This window comes from Cygnus olor, chromosome 1 (assembly GCF_009769625.2).
Source record: "Cygnus olor isolate bCygOlo1 chromosome 1, bCygOlo1.pri.v2, whole genome shotgun sequence".
Taxonomy (NCBI): Eukaryota; Metazoa; Chordata; class Aves; order Anseriformes; family Anatidae; genus Cygnus; species Cygnus olor.
In genome coordinates this window covers 209,183,109-209,201,690 of record NC_049169.1, presented here as the reverse complement: position 1 = coordinate 209,201,690, position 18,582 = coordinate 209,183,109, and the positions used below count along the sequence as shown (strand labels likewise).

General features: G+C 50.5%; 3 protein-coding genes across 3 annotated transcripts; all 3 read left to right on the top strand.

Moving 5' to 3' along the window:
• The first annotated feature begins 1,690 nt into the window (after positions 1-1,690).
• LOC121077496 (olfactory receptor 52B2-like) lies at positions 1,691-2,647 on the top strand. The gene has a single exon (XM_040572798.1). It carries the CDS (start codon positions 1,691-1,693, stop codon positions 2,645-2,647), a length of 957 nt encoding a protein of 318 aa, XP_040428732.1.
• A 4,441-nt stretch (positions 2,648-7,088) lies between these two features.
• On the top strand, positions 7,089-9,268 carry LOC121059976 (ubiquilin-1-like). Its single transcript, XM_040537277.1, has one exon. It carries the CDS (start codon positions 7,411-7,413, stop codon positions 9,178-9,180), a length of 1,770 nt encoding a protein of 589 aa, XP_040393211.1. The 5' UTR covers positions 7,089-7,410; the 3' UTR covers positions 9,181-9,268.
• A 1,825-nt stretch (positions 9,269-11,093) lies between these two features.
• Positions 11,094-17,433, top strand: LOC121060174 (olfactory receptor 52B2-like). The gene is made up of 3 exons (XM_040537757.1): positions 11,094-11,615; positions 15,659-15,771; positions 16,077-17,433. Exons 2-3 carry the CDS (start codon positions 15,727-15,729, stop codon positions 17,043-17,045), a joined length of 1,014 nt encoding a protein of 337 aa, XP_040393691.1. The 5' UTR covers positions 11,094-11,615; positions 15,659-15,726; the 3' UTR covers positions 17,046-17,433.
• Positions 17,434-18,582: the final 1,149 nt, after the last annotated feature.

Here is an 18,582-nt window from a genome sequence, read left to right as displayed (position 1 = left end):
AAAGGAAGGGGTGGTGAGCTGGGGGTCAGCCTCTTCTCACAGGTAACCAGTGATAGGACCAGAGGGAATGGCCTCAAGTTGTGCCAGGGGAGGTTCAGGTTGGACATGAGGAGACATTTCTGCTCAGCAAGAGCGGTCAGGCATTGGAATTGGTTGCCCAGGGAAGTGGTAATGTCACCGTCCCTGGGGGTGTTCAAGGAAAGGTTGGACGTGGTGCTTAGGGACATGGTTTAGTGGGTGATACTGGTGGTTGGGGGACAGTTGGACCAGCCATAATGATTCTATGTTTCTATGATCCTATGGCCCTGGGAAGCCTTCAGGAGTCAGGAGCAGGCAGTGATTTTGCACAAGCTGTCATGTTTGGGGGGTGTGGGGGGGAATGCTTCAGCTGATTCACCAAGGCTGCTCTGGGGACAACCCAGAGGTCTTCAGGGCTCGTGCAGTCCCCACCCAATTAGCACTACCTGGGGACAACAAGCTGGTGACAACCACAGTGCTCTTGGGATGGAGCTAGGAGCACAACTGTCAGTGCTGGACACAGTATAACCACTGCAGGACAGCGTGGGGTCTGACTGGTGACCACCTAATACCTGAGGAGCACTGGCTCGGAGCTACTGCAGAAGTTCACCTGTAAATTCTCCATATCATCTAAAATAGCAGTCCCCAGTGCCAGGCGGTTCAGAAGGTATCAATCTTTGTTCATAGTGCTGGCTCAACAGCACCCTGCAAACCAACAGCAGCTCAGAGCCCTAGTTTGTGCTCTGTGGGCATAAGACAGGAGGCGGAAGCCCCTGACACACAGCTCCTTACTCCTCGTGGCACTGTAAAGTCCCTTCAGACCCTGGACACTTTGATAATAATAATGCCCTGCTGCGTGTGGCTTTTAATTGCATCTTTGTTTATCTGATGAGGATTTCTCCAGATACCTGGCTGAGCAGACACTACAGTCTGGGGATCCTTCATGAAGCAGAGCATTTGGGATGGAAAGGGCTCTCCCCTGCCTTTCATGTGCCTTGCGTGCAGAGGAGTGAGCTCATGCCATTACAGAATTACAGACAGAGCTTTCGTACGGGCAGCCAAGAAGGACGGGACTGAACCAGGTTCCTTGTGTCCTGATTTCATTGGTAGCTTCCAAACCGCTCTGACTCCCTGAAGCTGGGTGCTCTTCAAACAGGATCCCTGAGCAGGATGGACACTGCACATGCCTCATTTGTGGCAGTCATAGAAGAGTAGGGAATTCTCCTAAAAATATTTCCAACCCTGAAGATTTTTCAGTTACAACATAAATTATGATCCTATCCAAAAATGTCTCCCAGAGAGGCATCTCTGTGACTGATGACTCAGAAGCACATCTTCTGCATATTTTGCTCTAGTTCCCAGCAGCTGCAGACAGTTGGAGGCAGAAGATTCTCCTAACTTCAAAGACTCAAAGACCAGAAATGAGGCTGCCAAGCTCCAGTGAGGGGACTTGAATAATGGCGGGAAATCCTGATGGCCCAAACTGCCCAGTATTTAGCACTTCTGGACACAATATGGTTCATAAGGTAAGTGTCTGAGCCCTGAGCAGTGATACTCACGAGCTCAACTCCGGTTTGTATCCTGGGCACCGTTTAGCTGCTCTCAGAGCCTTTCTTCCTATAATTACACAGCAACAGCAAGCAAGAAAAAACTTGAAGCATTGCACTGAGTCATGCGGGTGACGAACCTGTCAGGGTCCCACCCTGCATTCTTCATCTTGGTGGGAATACCCGGGATGGAGAAGTCTCACACCTGGATCTCCATCCTGGTCTGCTTGATGTACACTGCTGCCCTCCTTGGGAACACTGTCCTGATGGTCACCATCGTGAAGGAGCACAGCCTCCACCAGCCCATGTACATTTTCCTGTGCATGTTGGCAGTGTGCGACCTGCTGTTGTCCACTGCCACCGTACCCAAAACCCTCGGTGTCCTCTGGTCTCTCTCCACCCATATCTCCTTCAATGGCTGCCTGGCACAGATGTTCTCCGTCTATTTTGTTTTTGTGGCGGAGTCGGCCGTCTTGCTGGCGATGGCCTTTGATCGCTACATCGCCATCTGCGACCCGCTGCGGTACTCGGCCATCCTGACGCGCCCCGTTGTGGTGAAGGTCGGTGTGGCGGCCTTGGCCAGGAGCTTCTGCATCATGTTCCCTGCCATCTTCCTCCTCAAGCGGCTGCCCTACTGTGGGCACAGCATCATGCCGCACACTTACTGCGAGCACATCGGCGTGGCCCGCCTGGCCTGCGCCGACATCTCCATCAATGTCTGGTACGGGGTGGCCGCAGGCTTCCTCTCGGCCGGCTTGGACATGGTCTCCATCACCGTGTCCTACACACTGATCCTCAGGTCCCTCTGGGGGCTGCCTTCCTCACGTGCCTCCCCTAAGGCCCTGCACACCTGCAGCTCCCACCTCTGCGTCATCGCCATGTTTTACATGCCAGCCTTCTTCTCCTTCCTAGTGCACCGCTTCGGCCACCAGGTCCCTCGACATGTCCTCATCTTGCTGGCCAACCTCTACGTGGTGGTCCCACCAATGCTCAACCCCATTGTGTATGGGGTGAGGATGCGGCCGATCCGGGAGCACGTGGTTCACCTCCTCAGCCTGGGGGTCTCAGGCAGGGGGGCGTAGCTGTTCACTGGCACCTCCAGCAACACCTCCAGAGCTCCTCACGCTGTGTAGTATCACGGTGCACTTTGCAAGGCAGGCTCTGCCTGTCAGTATTTTCATTTACATTTTCAGCTGCATTTATCCCATCCATGGCCTTTGGGAGCTGGGGTCAGGTCCAGGCGACTTGTGGACAGGCAGCCCAGAGGGGCTGGTGGAGGAGCCACCAGGCCTGCAAGGCTTCCTCGGTTGATGCCAGGCTCAGAAAAACAGAAGAAAAGCAACTCCTTCTGCCATGTTCCAGTACTAAAAAGGAGAAATGGGATGATCAGAGGAATTTGACACTGCTCAGTTTGACATCAGCTCCAAATAAAGTAATGGAAAAGTGAATATGAGACTTAATCAATAAAGCGCGAAAAGGCAAGAACGCGATCCGTGGCAATCAGTACTTATTTCTGATGCTTAGTTTCCATAGAATCATGTCATTTCATTTTCCAATGACTTCCGTATTTGGGTGATAAAGTTACCCAAGGGCTGAATAACACTGTATTTTTTATTTTTTTTCCCCACAACATTTAGATAAATAAGTCATTATAACAAACAGATAGTCAAAGAAACAAATGATATGCCTACTTATAAATAAAGAAGTTGTTAATGGAGTTTGGCTAACTGCAAAGTCTTGATGCAGCGATAGTTCCCCACTGAGAGCTTGTTTTCCATATATTTCTGGGGAGATTCAGCAGGGATTGGACACCAGGTCTGATACTATATATGATTTTATCAGTTGTGTAGAGACAAGTATAAAATCGTTGCTAATGAGGTTTTTAGATGATGCAAAGACCAACATAGCCATACTGTTGACAAAGGAGAGGCTGTTACACAGTCAAGTCAATAGAGGTGGATGCAAAGTCATGCTCGGGAGGAGCCAGGTGCAGGAGGTGCAGAGAAGGGGCTGCAGCCCCTTCCCCTCTGGGGAAATGTGGGGGGCTGAGGGAAGGAGCACTTTGGTGGGGGCTCTTTGGGTGATGCTTGGCCGACAGGCCAAGTCTCAGGGTGTTCCCACAGCTGTGCAGGGGCGATGGTGGCGATGAAGGTCTGCATTCCTCTCAGCCTGCTCTCACATCCTTCCGCCAATGCCCAGGAGCACATTTCTGAAAACTGTTGGGAGGCTGGGAAGGGCCATGTGTGCATGCTGCAGCCCCCTCCTTGGGGTGGGGAGGGAACAGGGTGGCTGAAGCTGTGGATGCTTCCCGGAGGGACCCCGCTCCTTCCCCAGCACACCCCAGCACTGCCCAGTCCCTGTGCAACAGCTGCAGAGGGGCCCTGCGATAAAGACAGGGACAAAATGAGGGGGAGAGCACTGGGAGAAAACAGCACTTTGAGCAGCTTTGCTCAGCAACAGTAACGTCTGAGAGCTGGTTCAGTGTCCCCTTGTAAGGAGTAGGAAAGCAGGGCATCTCACAGGGTTGTGTTGAGAAAGATGAGGTGGGGTGACCCCAGCGGAGTTAAAGGCTGTAAGAAATAAACCTTCGGCCCTAGAAACTGCTGGGTGTCACAGCCAACTCCTCTGAGCCCACTGAGCAGACCCACCCATGCTCACCTGTGCTAGCTGTGGTGGGTGCTCAGTGCAGGTGAGTCTGGGGGGAGACATTTCATCCCCAAACCCACAGGAGCCTGACCAGCGCAGGAGAGCAGCCTCAGCGATGACCAGAGGCACAGCGCTGATGGGGTGCAGTGCAGTGCAGGGCAAGGGCTGGACCCAGAGCTCTGCTCTGGTGGCTGGGGCACTGCAGGGATGCTGTCTGCACAGCACAAGCTCAGGGAACAAAGCACTTCTGACTAGCAACATGTTTACATGAATTTCCCAAATAATCCCCATTGCTGGGCTTGGTGGAAGACAAGCAGGTGAATTCTAGCCTGGCTCACCTGCCTGTGGCTCACACGAACCCACAGGTTGCTTCAGCCTTGAATTGGCTGCCCAGGGAGGAGCAGGTGAAGGTGGGCTGTGCACTCAGCGAGGGGCTGGAGTGGCTCGTGGTGGGAGTGGTGCTGTGGTCCTGCCTGCTGCTCTGGGGTCATGACTTGAAAAACAGCAGAGATGTCTGGAGGGGAGGGAGGCACAACAGACATATTGCGCAAGTGCTGGAGAAAATACTTGATCTGTAATGGGAGCAAAACATTAATTCGTGAAGAGATGTAGAGGCATCTTCACTGCAGAATGGCTGTCCCAGGAGAAACCATCTGATGCTGAGCATCATTGTAATGCCCTTGAGAAGGATGAATTTGAATGAGTGGAAAATGAAGCCAGACATATTCTGATTAAAAGTAAGAGCTTTATTTTGAATAGTGAGAATAATTAACCGCTGTGAGAAGCTCCTGAGAGCAACAGTGGATTTTCCAACAGTGACTATCCCAATCCAGATAATATGCCCATGTGGAGAATGGAAGTTATTTGGTACAAAGCTGTGCTCCCCTGAGCACCACCAGCCCCTGTGCCAGCAGCAGCACCGCGGGTGCCAGCGGAGGTGCCTGCAGCAGCACCGCTCACCTGCTGGGGCCAGGCTGTTGCTCGAGCACTGTCCTGGGTGGGAGCAGAGACGGCTGTGGCAGGAGGTTACTGGAGCATGTCCCACCAGGTCACAGCATCCCCCCATGGCTACTCATCCCCACAAGGAGGATGATGCCCTTGCTGCTGTGGGGGTCCCAGCAGGCGGCACTGTCTGCGCTTTCCACCGAGGATGTGGAACAGCAAAAAATCACACAGAGGATGACAATTTTTTTCCAGCAAACCTAGAACTCAGAAGGGCTGGCAGCAGTCTCTAACACAAAGACCTCCCAGGCTTGGTCACAGATAAGCAAGGTCTGCAGCTCCCTGTGGTGGAAGCACCAGTTGGTTCCATGGTTCATGCTGTTTGTGGGCCCAGGGGGGCACCAGAAACTCTGCACAAGCTGCAAACAGCAATTCTAGGTCAAGAAAATCCTCCCCCCTGCCCCCCCCCTGGTATGAACAATGTCTGAGGAGGAGCAACAGCTTCTAACATGCTGTAAAACCACAGGCAGTTCCTGGGGGAGTCTCCAAGACCAGCAAGCTCCAGAAATTAAATTCCAGGAAGAACCAAAGCTGCTTAGGTTAAGGGCTCTCCTTAATGGGGAGGGAAATGCAAGAGTGGCTGGGAAAGTCCATCCTTCTAAGTTTCATCCCAGATTTACTTATCTCCTGATTTATTAGCGGAGAGGCGCACTACACAGGCACATTATTGGCATTTAGGATAAATCTGGGATGCGGATAGGAAGGAATATCCCAGCTGTGAGACTGCCAGATTGCTCCAGGGGGTGCAGCAGGGGTGAGCTGTGTGAGCCTTTTAACATGGAGCTGTGCTGCTTGGTGGCAAATTGGAGGATATGGGTGCCAGTGGAGTGATGGAGAGAGCAAGCTTGCGCCAGTAGGGGTGTGTGCGCCAGCACAGTTTGGTCAAACAAATAATTGCAGAGGAGCTCTTTGTTACTGCAAGCAAGTGTGCTGGAGCTCTGGATGTGCTCTTCACCTGGCATTCTGTCCAGAAGCAGAAACCATACCGCATCCTCCAGGGAGTTACCAGGTGACATGGTTAGTGTCCTTCAGGTGTGAAACAAGCTCTACAAATGGATGACTTTTTTTTTTTTTTTATTTTTTTGGTTAAAAAAATACTTTGTAATTTATAAAATTGATATTAACATCAAATAACCTAAAGGCTATGAAAAAAAAGACTCAACAAGTGAAGCTGTAGTTCTGATATGCACCTGGATTTTCATATTGGCTCTATGAAAGTTAGTCTCTGAAGTTTGCTGATGAAGAAACTGAGCAGCAGCCTGTGAACAGTGAGAAGTTTTTCCAAGCACCATATAAGCAGGAAATAAAGAATGGGATGAAAGGAGAAATTTACCTCCTTTTGGCTTTGTTTTGAAACAAGCATTGGCTTTCACAACTGAGTGAGGTGCACTTGGTGGTGGTGGTGTTTCCCAGCTGAAGAGGGGAGGATGCCCTGGGCTCGGGCTGAGGAAGGGGGGGTGTGCCCCGCTCAGACAGCTGTACTCAGAGGGGTGGCTGGCATGGAGGTGGCACTGCCAGGAGTCTGTGGGGGGACAGTGCTGACCCAGGTGTGCATATACAGGGCTGGCAGCAAAGCCTCGATGGGACACAAAGGCTGGCAGGCACCAGTGTGTTCCTGAAGCAAAGCTGGTGGGAGGGGTGCTCAGCGGTCCTGGCAGCATCACAGCAGGGCTGGTGGGGCCAGCCTGCACCGGGCCGGTGCACTGAAGTGGTGGAAGTGGTCCTGGAGTCCCCTCAGCCCAAATTTTCCCGCGTTGCAGTCTCTCTGTGTCCCTGAGACCCGGTTGGATGTGCATGGCAGAGGTGAGGGTGCCCAAGCTCGTCTCCAGGGGAGGTGCCCCCTCCCCGTGCCCTGCTGGTCTCTCTGACACCAGCGTGATGTCACAACACGGGGCTGGCAGCGTGGCAGGGCTGCGTGGGCAAGGGGACGGGACAAGGAAGATGGGGGGACCCCTGGGGCGCTGAGCAAGGGGAGCAGCTGTGCAACATCTGGCTGGTATGTGCACTCTGGGCGCACTGTGGGGAGAGGTGGTCCTTGTCCCCTTGTCACTGCTCCCTCCTGGAAGCTGTCACCATAGCAGGCACCACTACCACCCCTTGTTTCAGCTGGCAGCCATTGCCCCCTGTTGCTTCCCACCTTTCGCCAGTGCCTCTGCTTTCTGACAGAGCGAAGCACAGCCCCGATCTCAAAGCCACCATGTCTGAAAGCAAAGGGGATAGTCAGCCTCTTGTCACCATGGATTCCTCAGATGTCATCAAAGTGACTGTAAAAACCCTCAAACAGAAGGAGCAGTTTGAGGTTGCTCAGAGCAGCACTATCCAGGAGTTTAAGGAAGACATTGCCAAGCGTTTTAAAACTCCCCCTAATCTCCTGGTGCTGATATTTGCTGGAAAAGTCCTCAAAGATCAAGATACTCTGAGCCAGTACGGAGTCCACAATGGGGTCAGCATCCACCTTGTCATCAGGTCCCAAAAGAGACCACAGGAGGGCCTGCCAGATCAAGGAGCTGCAACCACCCTGATGCAGCCTCCCAGCCGCAGTAATTCCAATTTTTTCTTCTTGGAAAGCATATCTGATCTGCAAAACCCAGGCCTGAGCCATCAGAATTTGTCTGAGCTGTTGATGTCTGGCCAGGAAATAGTGGTGCAGACCATGAAAGAACTCATGTCTAGGATCCTCAGTTCAGAGCTGGATCTGAACACCATCAACAACAACACGTTTTTGCAAGGGTTCCTCCTTGGGGTGACAGGTGTAAATATCCTAGGCCTGGACTCAACAGATGTGTCGGACTTGGTGAGTAGCATTGAAGGACAAGATGTGTTTGTGCATGGCTTGATAAGCGAGGTGGCGCAGAGCACCTTTGTGCAGAACATCCTTGCCAATGCCAGCCTTGTCAGGGACGTCATCATGTCCAACCCTCAGGTGCAGCAGCTGGCTGAGCAAAATCCTGAGATTGGTCACATTCTCACCAACCCACACACTATAAGGGAAATATTAGAGGCCTACAGCAGCCCTGCTGTAATGCAAGAGATGGTAAGGAACCATGATCTGGCCATGAACAACCTCGAAAGCATCCCTGGTGGGTACAGTGCTCTGGAGCAGCTCTACAGGGAAATTGAGGAGCCCATCCTGGATGCTGTGCAGGCACAGATAGGCAACAACTTGTTTGCTCCACCAGACAGTAACCTGTCCCTGAATGGAGCCCAGCTACCAGCCCGGACTGAAAACCGGAGGCCATTACCCAACCCATGGGCTCTGCAGTCCAACAGAGCCAGTGATATTGTATGTGACTGCGATGGACAATTGCCAAACAGCGGCACAGACGAGAGTCTTATTGTGCTGAGTTTGGGTCCTGCAGCAGGTGTGGTGGTCTCCAACTCAGGGGAGGCCCAGAGCATGGTCCAGCAGCTAACAGGAAATGCAGAACTCATGCAAAACCTGGAGGATGCGTTAACAAACCCCAACGGTCCAGCACAAATGCTGCTGAATAGCGATCATACATCAAGAAATGAAAACTCTCCACCTCAAGATCAAAGTGCACAGCAGCTACCACCAGAGATGGAGAACGCTGAGATTTCTTCCTTGCTGAGAAACCCCAGGGCGCTGCAGGCATTGCTGCAGGTCCAGCTGGGATTACAGATCCTCACCACAGAGGCACCAGATTTCATGCTGAGTTTGGGGGACTCGCACGTGGAGCTGGATCTGGAAAGCATGGACGACTCGACACAAAGCAATGAGTCTGAGGATGATGTAAGTTTGGTGTCAGAACAGGGTGAAGAAGAAGACCAGACAGAGATGGACGAGCAAGCACCACAGATCAGATATGAGAGACAAATGCAGCAGCTCCATGCCATGGGCTTCCAGGACCAACGTGCAAACTTGCAGGCTCTGATGGATGCAGAAGGTGAGATCAATGCAGCAGCTGAGATACTGGCAAAAGCACCGTCATCAAACAGGATACCATAACTGGTTCATCCAAATGATGAGCCTTGTTTGTTGATGATTGCGTTTCAGTCTCATCGTACACTAAAGGTAGCAAGGTGCATACTAAGAAGTTGTGTGCTGTAGCATTCTTCAGTCTATGAGAATTAATTCCCTCTTAGCTGCAAGGACATCTTGCATTCAGAAATGAGGCGTTCTCTGCTGTGAAACAGTGAAGGCCCTACCCGAATGTGGTGCTACCCATTTACAGATATGATAAGATAGATACAGAGTCCAGATGTGTATGCAGGTGAAAAACATGCCAGCAAAAGACACCAGGGAGGTAAAATATACATTTTTTACAGGTTAGGAACCGAGCTCTGGAGATCATAGTATCGTAGAATCATTCAGGTTGGAAAAGACCTCTAAGACCATCAAGTCCAACCGTTAACCTAGCACTGCCAGGTCAACCACTAAACCATGTCCCTAAGCACCACATCTACATGTCTTTTGAAGACCTCCAGGGATGGTGACTCAAACACTTTCCTGGGAAGCCTCTTCCACAACCCGTTCAGTGAATAAATTTTTCTTAATATCCAGCCTAAAGGTCCCCTGGTGCAACTTGAGGCCATTTCCTCTTGTCCTATTGCTTGCTGCTTAGGAGAAGAGACCGATCCCCACCCCACTACAACCTCCTTTGAGGTAGTTGTAGAGAGTGATAAGGTCTCCCCTGAGTCTCCTTTTCTCTAGATTAAATAACCCTACTTCCCTCAGCCATTCCTCATAAGACTTGTTCTCTAGACCTTTCACCAGCTTTGTTGCACTAATGCTGAAGACCAGATGATAAATGAGCATGGCTCCCATATGGACTCCAAAACAAATGGTGGCACTTTGACAGCTGCTTTTTTTTTTTTTTTTTTTTTTTTGTAAAGGCCCTAAAGGAGAGAGGCAGGGAGTATCTGAGCCACCCAGCCTCATCCCTGCCACTGCAGGCATCAGCTTTTCCTCTGCTGAGCAAACTGTTTTGAAAGTCAATTTGTCATTTCTGCCACTGCTTCTCCTCTGGGAGTGAAGTCCAAGGGCTATGGTGAGGATTATGGCAACTATCCATGATGGTTATAACCTAGCTTTTCATCCTGAATATGTTCACAGCTGGTTTCTACCCACCTATTGTTGCACAGTTTTTAGTTTCATGCACTAGATAAGAGTTTCTCTGATTAGCAAATCCCAAACCCTTTGTGCTTTCCCCAATGTCACCCACAGCACCAGGAATTAAGATATCTTCTGCAAACCATTCCTTGGGATCAGGGCTGTCTCTTTGTAAGTCTTGTCCCTTTTGCTTTGCTGTGTGTGAGCCTGAGGCAGTGCACAGGGTGGTGCCATATGCAGCCATAATGCTTTTTAAAGCCTTGTCTTTATAACACAAAACATGATAACTGACTGGGAACTTTAGGGGTCTGAGGTTTGATGCTGCAGACTTGCCTATAATGACTCAAAACTGTGGTGTTAGGGAGATGGAGCAGCTGGGGCTGTGCTTGTCTGGAGCTTCATCCCTTCTCCCAGGTCTGCCCTGGGTGAGCAGGGTCAGGATCAGCCCAGACCCTGCCCTTCAGCACCTCTGCCCAGTTCTGCTCCAGTCCCATCCCTTCCCTCCCCTCCTGCTCCTGCCCTTCCCTTCTCTGCCCTTGCATCCAAGCAATGAGTCTCCTTCCTCCGGCTCCAGGTTTCCCACTCATTTCTTTTGCAAATGTTTCTCTTCCAGCATCCTTCCTTTACAAAATGTCCCATGAGAGGTTTTCTACTAATTTCTTTTTCCTCCTCCTCCCCCTCTATGGCTCTGCAGCCAGTAACAAATTTAGACTTTCTGTGTTTTATCCCTGCTTGCTATTTTGCATCTTGTTTCTCCTTTCTCCTCTCTTCACCTTTCTGGAGGTGGTTGGAGGATTGGTCTGGGGAGATGGGCTGGGTGCTTGATGGACTGTGGCTGGAAAATGTCCTCCCTGTAGCAGACCCCATGGTGATGGTGCCTATGCCAGCAGGTGTGCCTCATCTGACCTGACATGATAAAGCCAATCCCCTGCAGCAGCAGCTGCCTCTGGTGGTAGCTGACAAGCTGTCTGCCTGCTGGTGGACTTCAGCTCATCCCTCCCTCAAGAAGCCAGTCTCAGCTTCAGCCATAGAGATGTGATTGATGCCAGGTGCTGGTGGTGCTGGTTGCCCCTGGCTTTTTGGGGTCCCCATGCAGCAGCTGCGGCCTGAGGCATGCTGCTTGCATGAGGTCAAGAATCTGCAAATTTCCTTGGTGGTAAACGCTGCCACTGCTGCTTTGGGACCATGCTGCTGTGAAACGTCTCTGCTTTGGACCATGCGCATGGAGTCAGATGAAACATCTGCTGCTAAGGTCTCGTGAAGCTGAACACATGCACAGAGCTTGTGCGGCCTGTCCTGGGCTGTTCATCCATGGCTGATGATGGAGTGAGGTAGGTGCAGGTGGTGAAATGTAAATGTAAAAATTTGATGTGAATTGTGCATCCAGCCTCCTCCTGCAGCCTGTAGAGATGTTGGCACAGCTCAGTGTTCAACTGGAGGAGCCCAACACCACTGAGATGCCCTTGGGCATCTGAGACATCCACATGGGGCTGGTAGATATGACATGGGACTTACAAGACACCTGTGTCCCTCTAGATGAGTGGCTGGAATGAGGCAGGACAGAATAGAGCATCTCAGAAGTTGCTTTAAAAATGGTGAACACTTAAACACAAAAGGCTGTTAGAACAAAGTATTCCATTAAAATGCTCATGTTTCAAATTCAAGCATTTTTAGGGTTTCATTTACAATAAAGTGCTAAATTAATTTACAATTTTAAACACATTTTTACTTTGTTTTCTTATAATTATTTTGGGGTAAACCTGGGAGGAACTCATGGCACATGAAATGTCATCAAATACGGATTTTTTTTTTCCACCAACAAAAATGTCCCCCTGGCTTTGCTCAGCTTCTGAATGGGATGTTTGGTGTGAGCTGGGAGTTGCTGGAGGAGTATGATCCCTCGTAGTCTGTGTAGCAGGGAGCATAAGAACCATCTGTGCTTGCAGGACAGCAAAGACTCCACCATTGCTTCCACATCTCCTCTCCTTGTTCTCAGAGGCAGCCAGGCTGACAAAAATCAGCTGTCTGCCTTGTTAGCAAGCCCATCCTCATCCTGAGAGCTGGGCTTCTTTAAAGGTGCCTGGGCACCAGAAAACACAGGTGGTAGGGTTTGTGACACGAGGTGGCACCAGCACTGAAGGGGCTCCTGCAGCCCACTCCCAGGTCTGCCCCTGTCCCCCCCCCCCTGCACAGTGACTGTGCTCTGGTCCCCAGCCGGGATGTCGGCCCCTCTGGAGCCCTCGGGGTGCAGCAGTCCCAGTGCCTGCCTCCTGAACAAGCGAGAGCGCTGAGGCACTTGTGTCTGGGGGGCTATGTACCTTGAATGCTGCACTCCATCATCGCTCCCGTGGAATTATTTTTTTTTATGATCAAAATCTTACTCCAGGTGTGGGTGTGCTGCTGAGTCTGTGACATCCACAGCTGCCCCTGCTTGTAGGCTACTTTGTACTGAAATGATTCAGCCTGCAGAAAACAGTTCCTACAGACTAATGTACTGCTCACACTGTGTGTGAAGTTCCTGAGGGGCTGCAGAGGGTCTCCACTGACCAGGGAGGTGGGACAGAGTCCGGTCACTCATGTGAGCAAGGTTCCCAAGCTCGTCCTCCCACATCCCCCATCCCATCCAGGAGTGCAGCCCATGGCTGTCTCTCATTGCTTTATGGAACTTCTCCAAATTCCTTTATTGCAGTAATCACTGAGGGCATTATGTATCATGCCCAATAATCTATTCAAAAAGCAGGTTGTTATTTATAAATACATGTTAAACTATTTGCGAAAGTAACTGCACCGAGTTTGTATGTCTGGCTGCTTGGCACTTTGGATAAGCCACAGCACTCTTAGAACTCATTGTGCCTGCTTTTCCGAAGACTGTCTGTGGTTTGCTGCTGCCTGCAGTGACATTGTGACAGTCCAGCCAGGGCCCTGGGGACAGGCTGTGCAAATGGCACAGGTATAATTGTGCAGGTGCTGGTCTGGGCACTGGGGACCTGTCTGCACTGAGCGACGTGCTTGTAACGTGTGTGATGCATGAGGGACCTGGGGCAAGATCCCCGTGCCGCTGGTGGCTGCAGGGCACTTTTGGCGTGATGCAGTGGGTGCAGTGCCTCCACCCGGGCGCCGTGCAGCCGGTACAAGGGCTCCACGCTGCAGCCCTGCCTGGCTGCTGCCACGGACCCGCGCTGCTGCGGGGTTGAGGATCTGGTGAGCTGCTTGCGCTGCATGCTTGGGGCCAGGGGGTCGCTAGGACGGAGGGGCCACATCCCCAGTTCGCAATAACCTGGTGAAGCACCTTCCCTCATTGGCCAGCCAGATCGGCTGCTCTTAAGCTGAGATAACAGGTTTTGGGAGCGAGGCTGAGGTGGCGGGGCAGGAGCGAGCCCCATGCAGGGTGATGTCCGTGGGGCACTGCAGTGTGCACCGACCTGGGACAGCTGCAGCACTGAGTGTCTCCCTGCCGCGGGAGAGCTGTGGATGTGCTCAGGCCAAGAGAGAAAATATTTGTGTTATTTTCATTCTCTCATCTGGAGACAGTAAGTCACTAGCAGACTGTTTTCCCCTGCCCTGTTCTGTGTCCTCGGCTCCCTTCCAAAGGCTGGAGCTTTGTGAAGGCTGCCCCTGGGGCGGGGGCTCCATCCACTCCCCCTCTGCAGCTCTGTGAAGCCGCTGCTGTGGTGTAACCGGGCAGGCAGCACACCTTGTAGCTGTCTGCTCTCCCCTGCGGTGGGTGGGGGAGAGACTCAAAAAAAAAAAAAAAAAAAAAGGTAAAAGTGCGAGAACTCGTGGGTTGAGTTATGACCGGTTTAATAAGAAAGAGAATAAAATAATACAAAGCCAAGAATAAGCAAAGCAATCGACGCACAATGCAATCGTTGAGCACCCGCCAGCTGATGCCCAGCTGAACCCTGAGCAGTGGCTGCCCCCCACCTCAGCCAGCCCCCCAGTTTTATATTTCCATGGGATGCCACATGGCATGGGATATCCCTTGGGCCAGTTGGGGTCAGCTTTCCTAGTTCTGTCCTCTCCCAGCTCCTTGTGCACCCGCAGCCCCCTCACTGGCAGGGCAGTGTGAGAAGCACAGAAGTCCTTGGCTCTGCATAAGCACTGCTCAGCAACAACTGAAACATTGGTGTGTTATCAGCACTGTTCTCACCCTAAATCCAAAACACAGTACAAAGAGTTACTCTGAAGAAAATTAACTCTATCGAGCTGAAACCAGGACAGCTGTGTCCTCAGTCAGAGCCCTTGCTTCTGCCACAATGACAAGAGATCAGACCTCTTTGTAATTCTCAGGCAGCTCTGTGGGAATGTCAGTATTTCAAGTTATTGTATTTACTTAACTTAAGCTAAAAAGATTTTAGGAATAAAAGGTTTCAAGGAACTGCTTGGAGGTAGTTATAGAAGACACGTCCTTTGTGCTGTACTTGTGTTAGTGCAGCTTGACAGTGGTGACTAAGCTAGGAAGGGTCTGCTGCTGAGAGGTCCCTCTGGCACAGAGCTTCTGGCTGCACTGTGATCCCAACCTGCAGGTGCAACGGGCCCCTGTTTATCTGCAGTTCAACATCTGGAGTTTGGCAAGAGGTGACTAGCTTTTAGTATAACAGCACAGAGTATATATACTATTAGCATTAGTAGTGTTTTCCATCTGTTAACACGCCGCATCTATTTTTATTTCATGCAATATCTATAATGAATTGCTTTAATTCATTTACAGCACTAGATAGTTTTTATCTTCACTATTTTTAAAGACTATCCACTGTTATGTTGTTTCTATGGAGCAGGTTCCTTGGACACGAAACTGTGTGCCTCTGAGCGTAAGCTGGGAACCAACTCCATCTTTAAAAATGCAATTGCTTTCTCATACATGGAGTCAATATTTCGGTATGCAGTAACCTCACAGGGGTATGGTTTTAAGTACTTGCAACACTTGTTCATCTCAGTTGCACTATGGGTAATTCCTATTTTGAGTCTTGGCATTTAAGAGCTGACTGACTATTGCACAAGCTGCTGAAAAAGAGAGGCATCCCACTCTAACTTGTGCAAGTCTGGGGGTGACCCAGCCTCCTTCAGACCCTCTGCAGGGCAGCGGTGCAGCCCTGTCCTTGGCTGCTGGGGGAACTCCAGCTCAGGGTCTTCCCCTGACCCAAGAGGCTGTCCAAGTGCCTGGTTAGATTTTATTTCCACTCGACTTGCACTGATAGTGAGGTGCAGAGTGAGCCAAACCAGAAACTTTTCAGTCCTAAAGCCAAAAGGAAAGGGAGACAGAAGTCTGGAGATGAGGACGGAGAATGGGCAGCCAACTTTAATCCTAGAGTTAATTTTGTCCTAAACTCATGCAAGTCCACGTACCTGAAACTCCCAATTATCCCTTCTGCAGGTCCTGATGCCCAAGAATATCTCGTGCATCCTTGCAAGCGCAAGCACTTGACCTTCCTCTTGTGTTGCATGACTTACTCTCTCTACTCCAGACTGATAGTCCATTGGTTTAAGGTATTTGTGCAGTATGGGTTGATTCTGTCTCCATTCAGCCTGGTCTACTTAGAATAAAAATACACTTACATCATCTTAAAATCAAGTGAAGAGAAAATCTGGACACTGTCACATACACATAGTAGGAGTACATGAGTATAAGTACCTGCTGCAATATGTTGCAGACCACAGGTCTTTGTAATTGGGGTGGATACCTGCTGCTGTGGCTGTTAGCTGATCAGCAGAGGTGATACTGGCATTTGATAGTGGTGGAAGAGCTCGAGCATGTGAAATAACATTCTGCAGTGCTTTCTGTCTGCTTTCAGGTGCAGCTTATGCCACCATTCAACCTTAGCAGCTTGACTCCAGCAACTTTCATCTTGGCTGGCATCCCGGGCATGGAGAAGTCACACATCTGGATCTCAATCCCCTTCTGCTCCATGTATCTGGCTGCCCTGCTGGGAAATGGTGCCCTGCTGTTTGTTGTGAGGACAGAACAAAGCCTCCACCAGCCCATGTACCTCTTCTTGTCCATGCTGGCTGTCACTGACCTGATGCTGTCAACCACGACTGTGCCCAAGATGCTGGCTCTGTTCTGGTTCAGTGCAGGGGAGATCTCCTTCGGTGCCTGCCTGACCCAGATGTTCTTCCTGCACTTCAGTTTCTCGGCGGAGTCTGTGATCCTGCTGGCCATGGCCTTTGACCGGTTTGTGGCCATCTGCTACCCCCTGCGCTACGCGGCTGTGCTGACGCAGTCAGCTGTTGTCAAAACAGGGCTGGTGGCTTTGCTGAGAAGTTTTTGCATCATTTTCCCATGTGTATTCCTGCTAAAGCGCCTGCCCTTCTGCGGGCACAACGTCATCCCGCACACCTACTGCGAGCACATGGGCATCGCCCGGCTGGCCTGCGCGGACATCTCCATCAATATTCTGTATGGCCTTGCAGTGCCTTTCGCAGCAATAGTACTAGATGTTGTGCTCATTGCTGTCTCCTATGTCTTAATCCTACAGGCATTATTCAGACTCCTTTCCAGGACTGCCCGACACAAGGCTTTCAATACCTGTGTGTCTCATGTTTGTGTTATATTTCTTTTCTATATTCCTGCTTTTTTCACTATTTTAACGCACCGCTTTGGTCAGGAAATCCCGCACCATGTCCACATTCTGCTGGCCAACCTGTACGTGCTCTTCCCCCCCCTGCTGAACCCCATCGTGTATGGGGTGCGGATGCAACAGATAAAAGAGAAGTTCGTGAAAGTGTTTCTCTGCCCCTCAGTTCATTTTCTGCAAGAATAAGAACGAGATGTCACTATGAGAAAGTAATGAATACCTCAGTGGGACTTGAAGCCCACCCAAATCCTCCCTCTTGGCAACCATAAATATGGAGCACAATGCATCCCCTGCAACACTTTCCCTAACAGTTTATAGAAAATGTAAGAAAAAGATAAAAGACAGGCTCTCTAACTGGCTGCAGAGAGAGAAGGAACAAAGAAGGGAGAACCCACCCCAGCAATGTCACTTGTGGGGAATCCTCAACAAGCTGGAGGCAGGCAGCTTTCACTGTAGTGTGATGGTGAGATCCTCATCTCAGCTGTCTGCTCTGGAGTCAAGGGACAAAGTGTGTAATAAACTTGTTCTAATCACAACTGTCTAATGGAGTTCATTACAGGAATTGCTTTGTTATTAAAATTCACAGAAACAAAAAAGTCTCCCAAAGGGAAAACACTGAAATAAATGCAAGTACTGCAGGTTAGCATGGAGCTGCACTTGCAGCCCAGAGAGCCAACTGTATCCTGGCCATATCAAAAGAAGCGTGGCAGCAGAGTGAGGGAGGAGATTCTCGCGCTCTGCTCCACTCTCGTGAGACCCCACCTGCAGTACTGTGTTCAGCTCTGGGGCTCCCAACACAAGAAAGACATGGATGTATTACAGCAAGTCCAGAGGAGGGCCACAAAGATGATCAAGGCGCTGGAGCACCTTTCCTACAAAGACAGGGTGAGGGAGTTGGGGTTGTTCAGCCTGGAGAAGGGACGGCTCCAGGGAGACCTTACAGTGGCCTTCCAATACCTTAAGAGGGCTGCAGGAAAGCTGGGGCGGGACTCTGTCAGTGAGTGTGGTCTTTTCCAGCCTTTATGATTCTATGTGCTGATTGAAAGTGGTGAGCAGTAGTATCCAAGCTGCATTAGGGAGGGTACAGAAGGAGTGCTGGTTCTGGAGAGAGACAGTGCTGAACTACATCTCCCCAGAGCTGAACTGAAGCCCCCATTAGCTGCTTAGCAGGTATCAGACCTTGTCCCGGCTTTAGAGTTGTTGCAGATGGTCTAGACAGAGTGTCTGCAAATACAAACACCAGCTTCAGCCTGAGTATTTACTAGGTTTGTAGATCACACACTGAGCATTTTCCTCCTTTGCTCTTGCAAATGCCTTCTTTTATGATCAGTTTCTGCTAATATTGGTTTCTTATTAATAAAGGCATGACATTTATTGCTTTTATGTAATATGCCTTCTCTTTTATATGAGTTTTTTTTTTTTCCAGCACCTGTGGTGCATAAGCTATTGTTTTCAATTACAACAATACAAGGACAGCTGTGGACAATTCAGTTTGGCTTCACCCTTACGGTACCTGCTAGAATTTACTCCTGTCAGTTCCCTCAGTTTGACCTGTGTCATGCCCATTCTTTCTCAGTCATACTATCACACTATCAGCCTGCTCTTTCCCATTGCTAGGGTTTGCTTTGCTGTACTTGGAGAAAGCATTGACACCTCCTGCCTGAACCACTACTTCATGAGGTGCATCTCTCTCCTGTAACAGAATGCAGCAGTCTCTACTCTG

Coding starts and splice junctions, on each gene's coding strand:
- LOC121060174 (XM_040537757.1), top strand. CDS start 15,727: ATGACTTACTCTCTCTACTCCAGACTGATAGTCCATTGGTTTAAG. Junction 15,772..16,076: donor TGATAGTCCATTGGTTTAAG/GTATTTGTGCAG, acceptor GTCTGCTTTCAG/GTGCAGCTTATGCCACCATT.
- LOC121077496 (XM_040572798.1), top strand. CDS start 1,691: ATGCGGGTGACGAACCTGTCAGGGTCCCACCCTGCATTCTTCATCTTG.
- LOC121059976 (XM_040537277.1), top strand. CDS start 7,411: ATGTCTGAAAGCAAAGGGGATAGTCAGCCTCTTGTCACCATGGATTCC.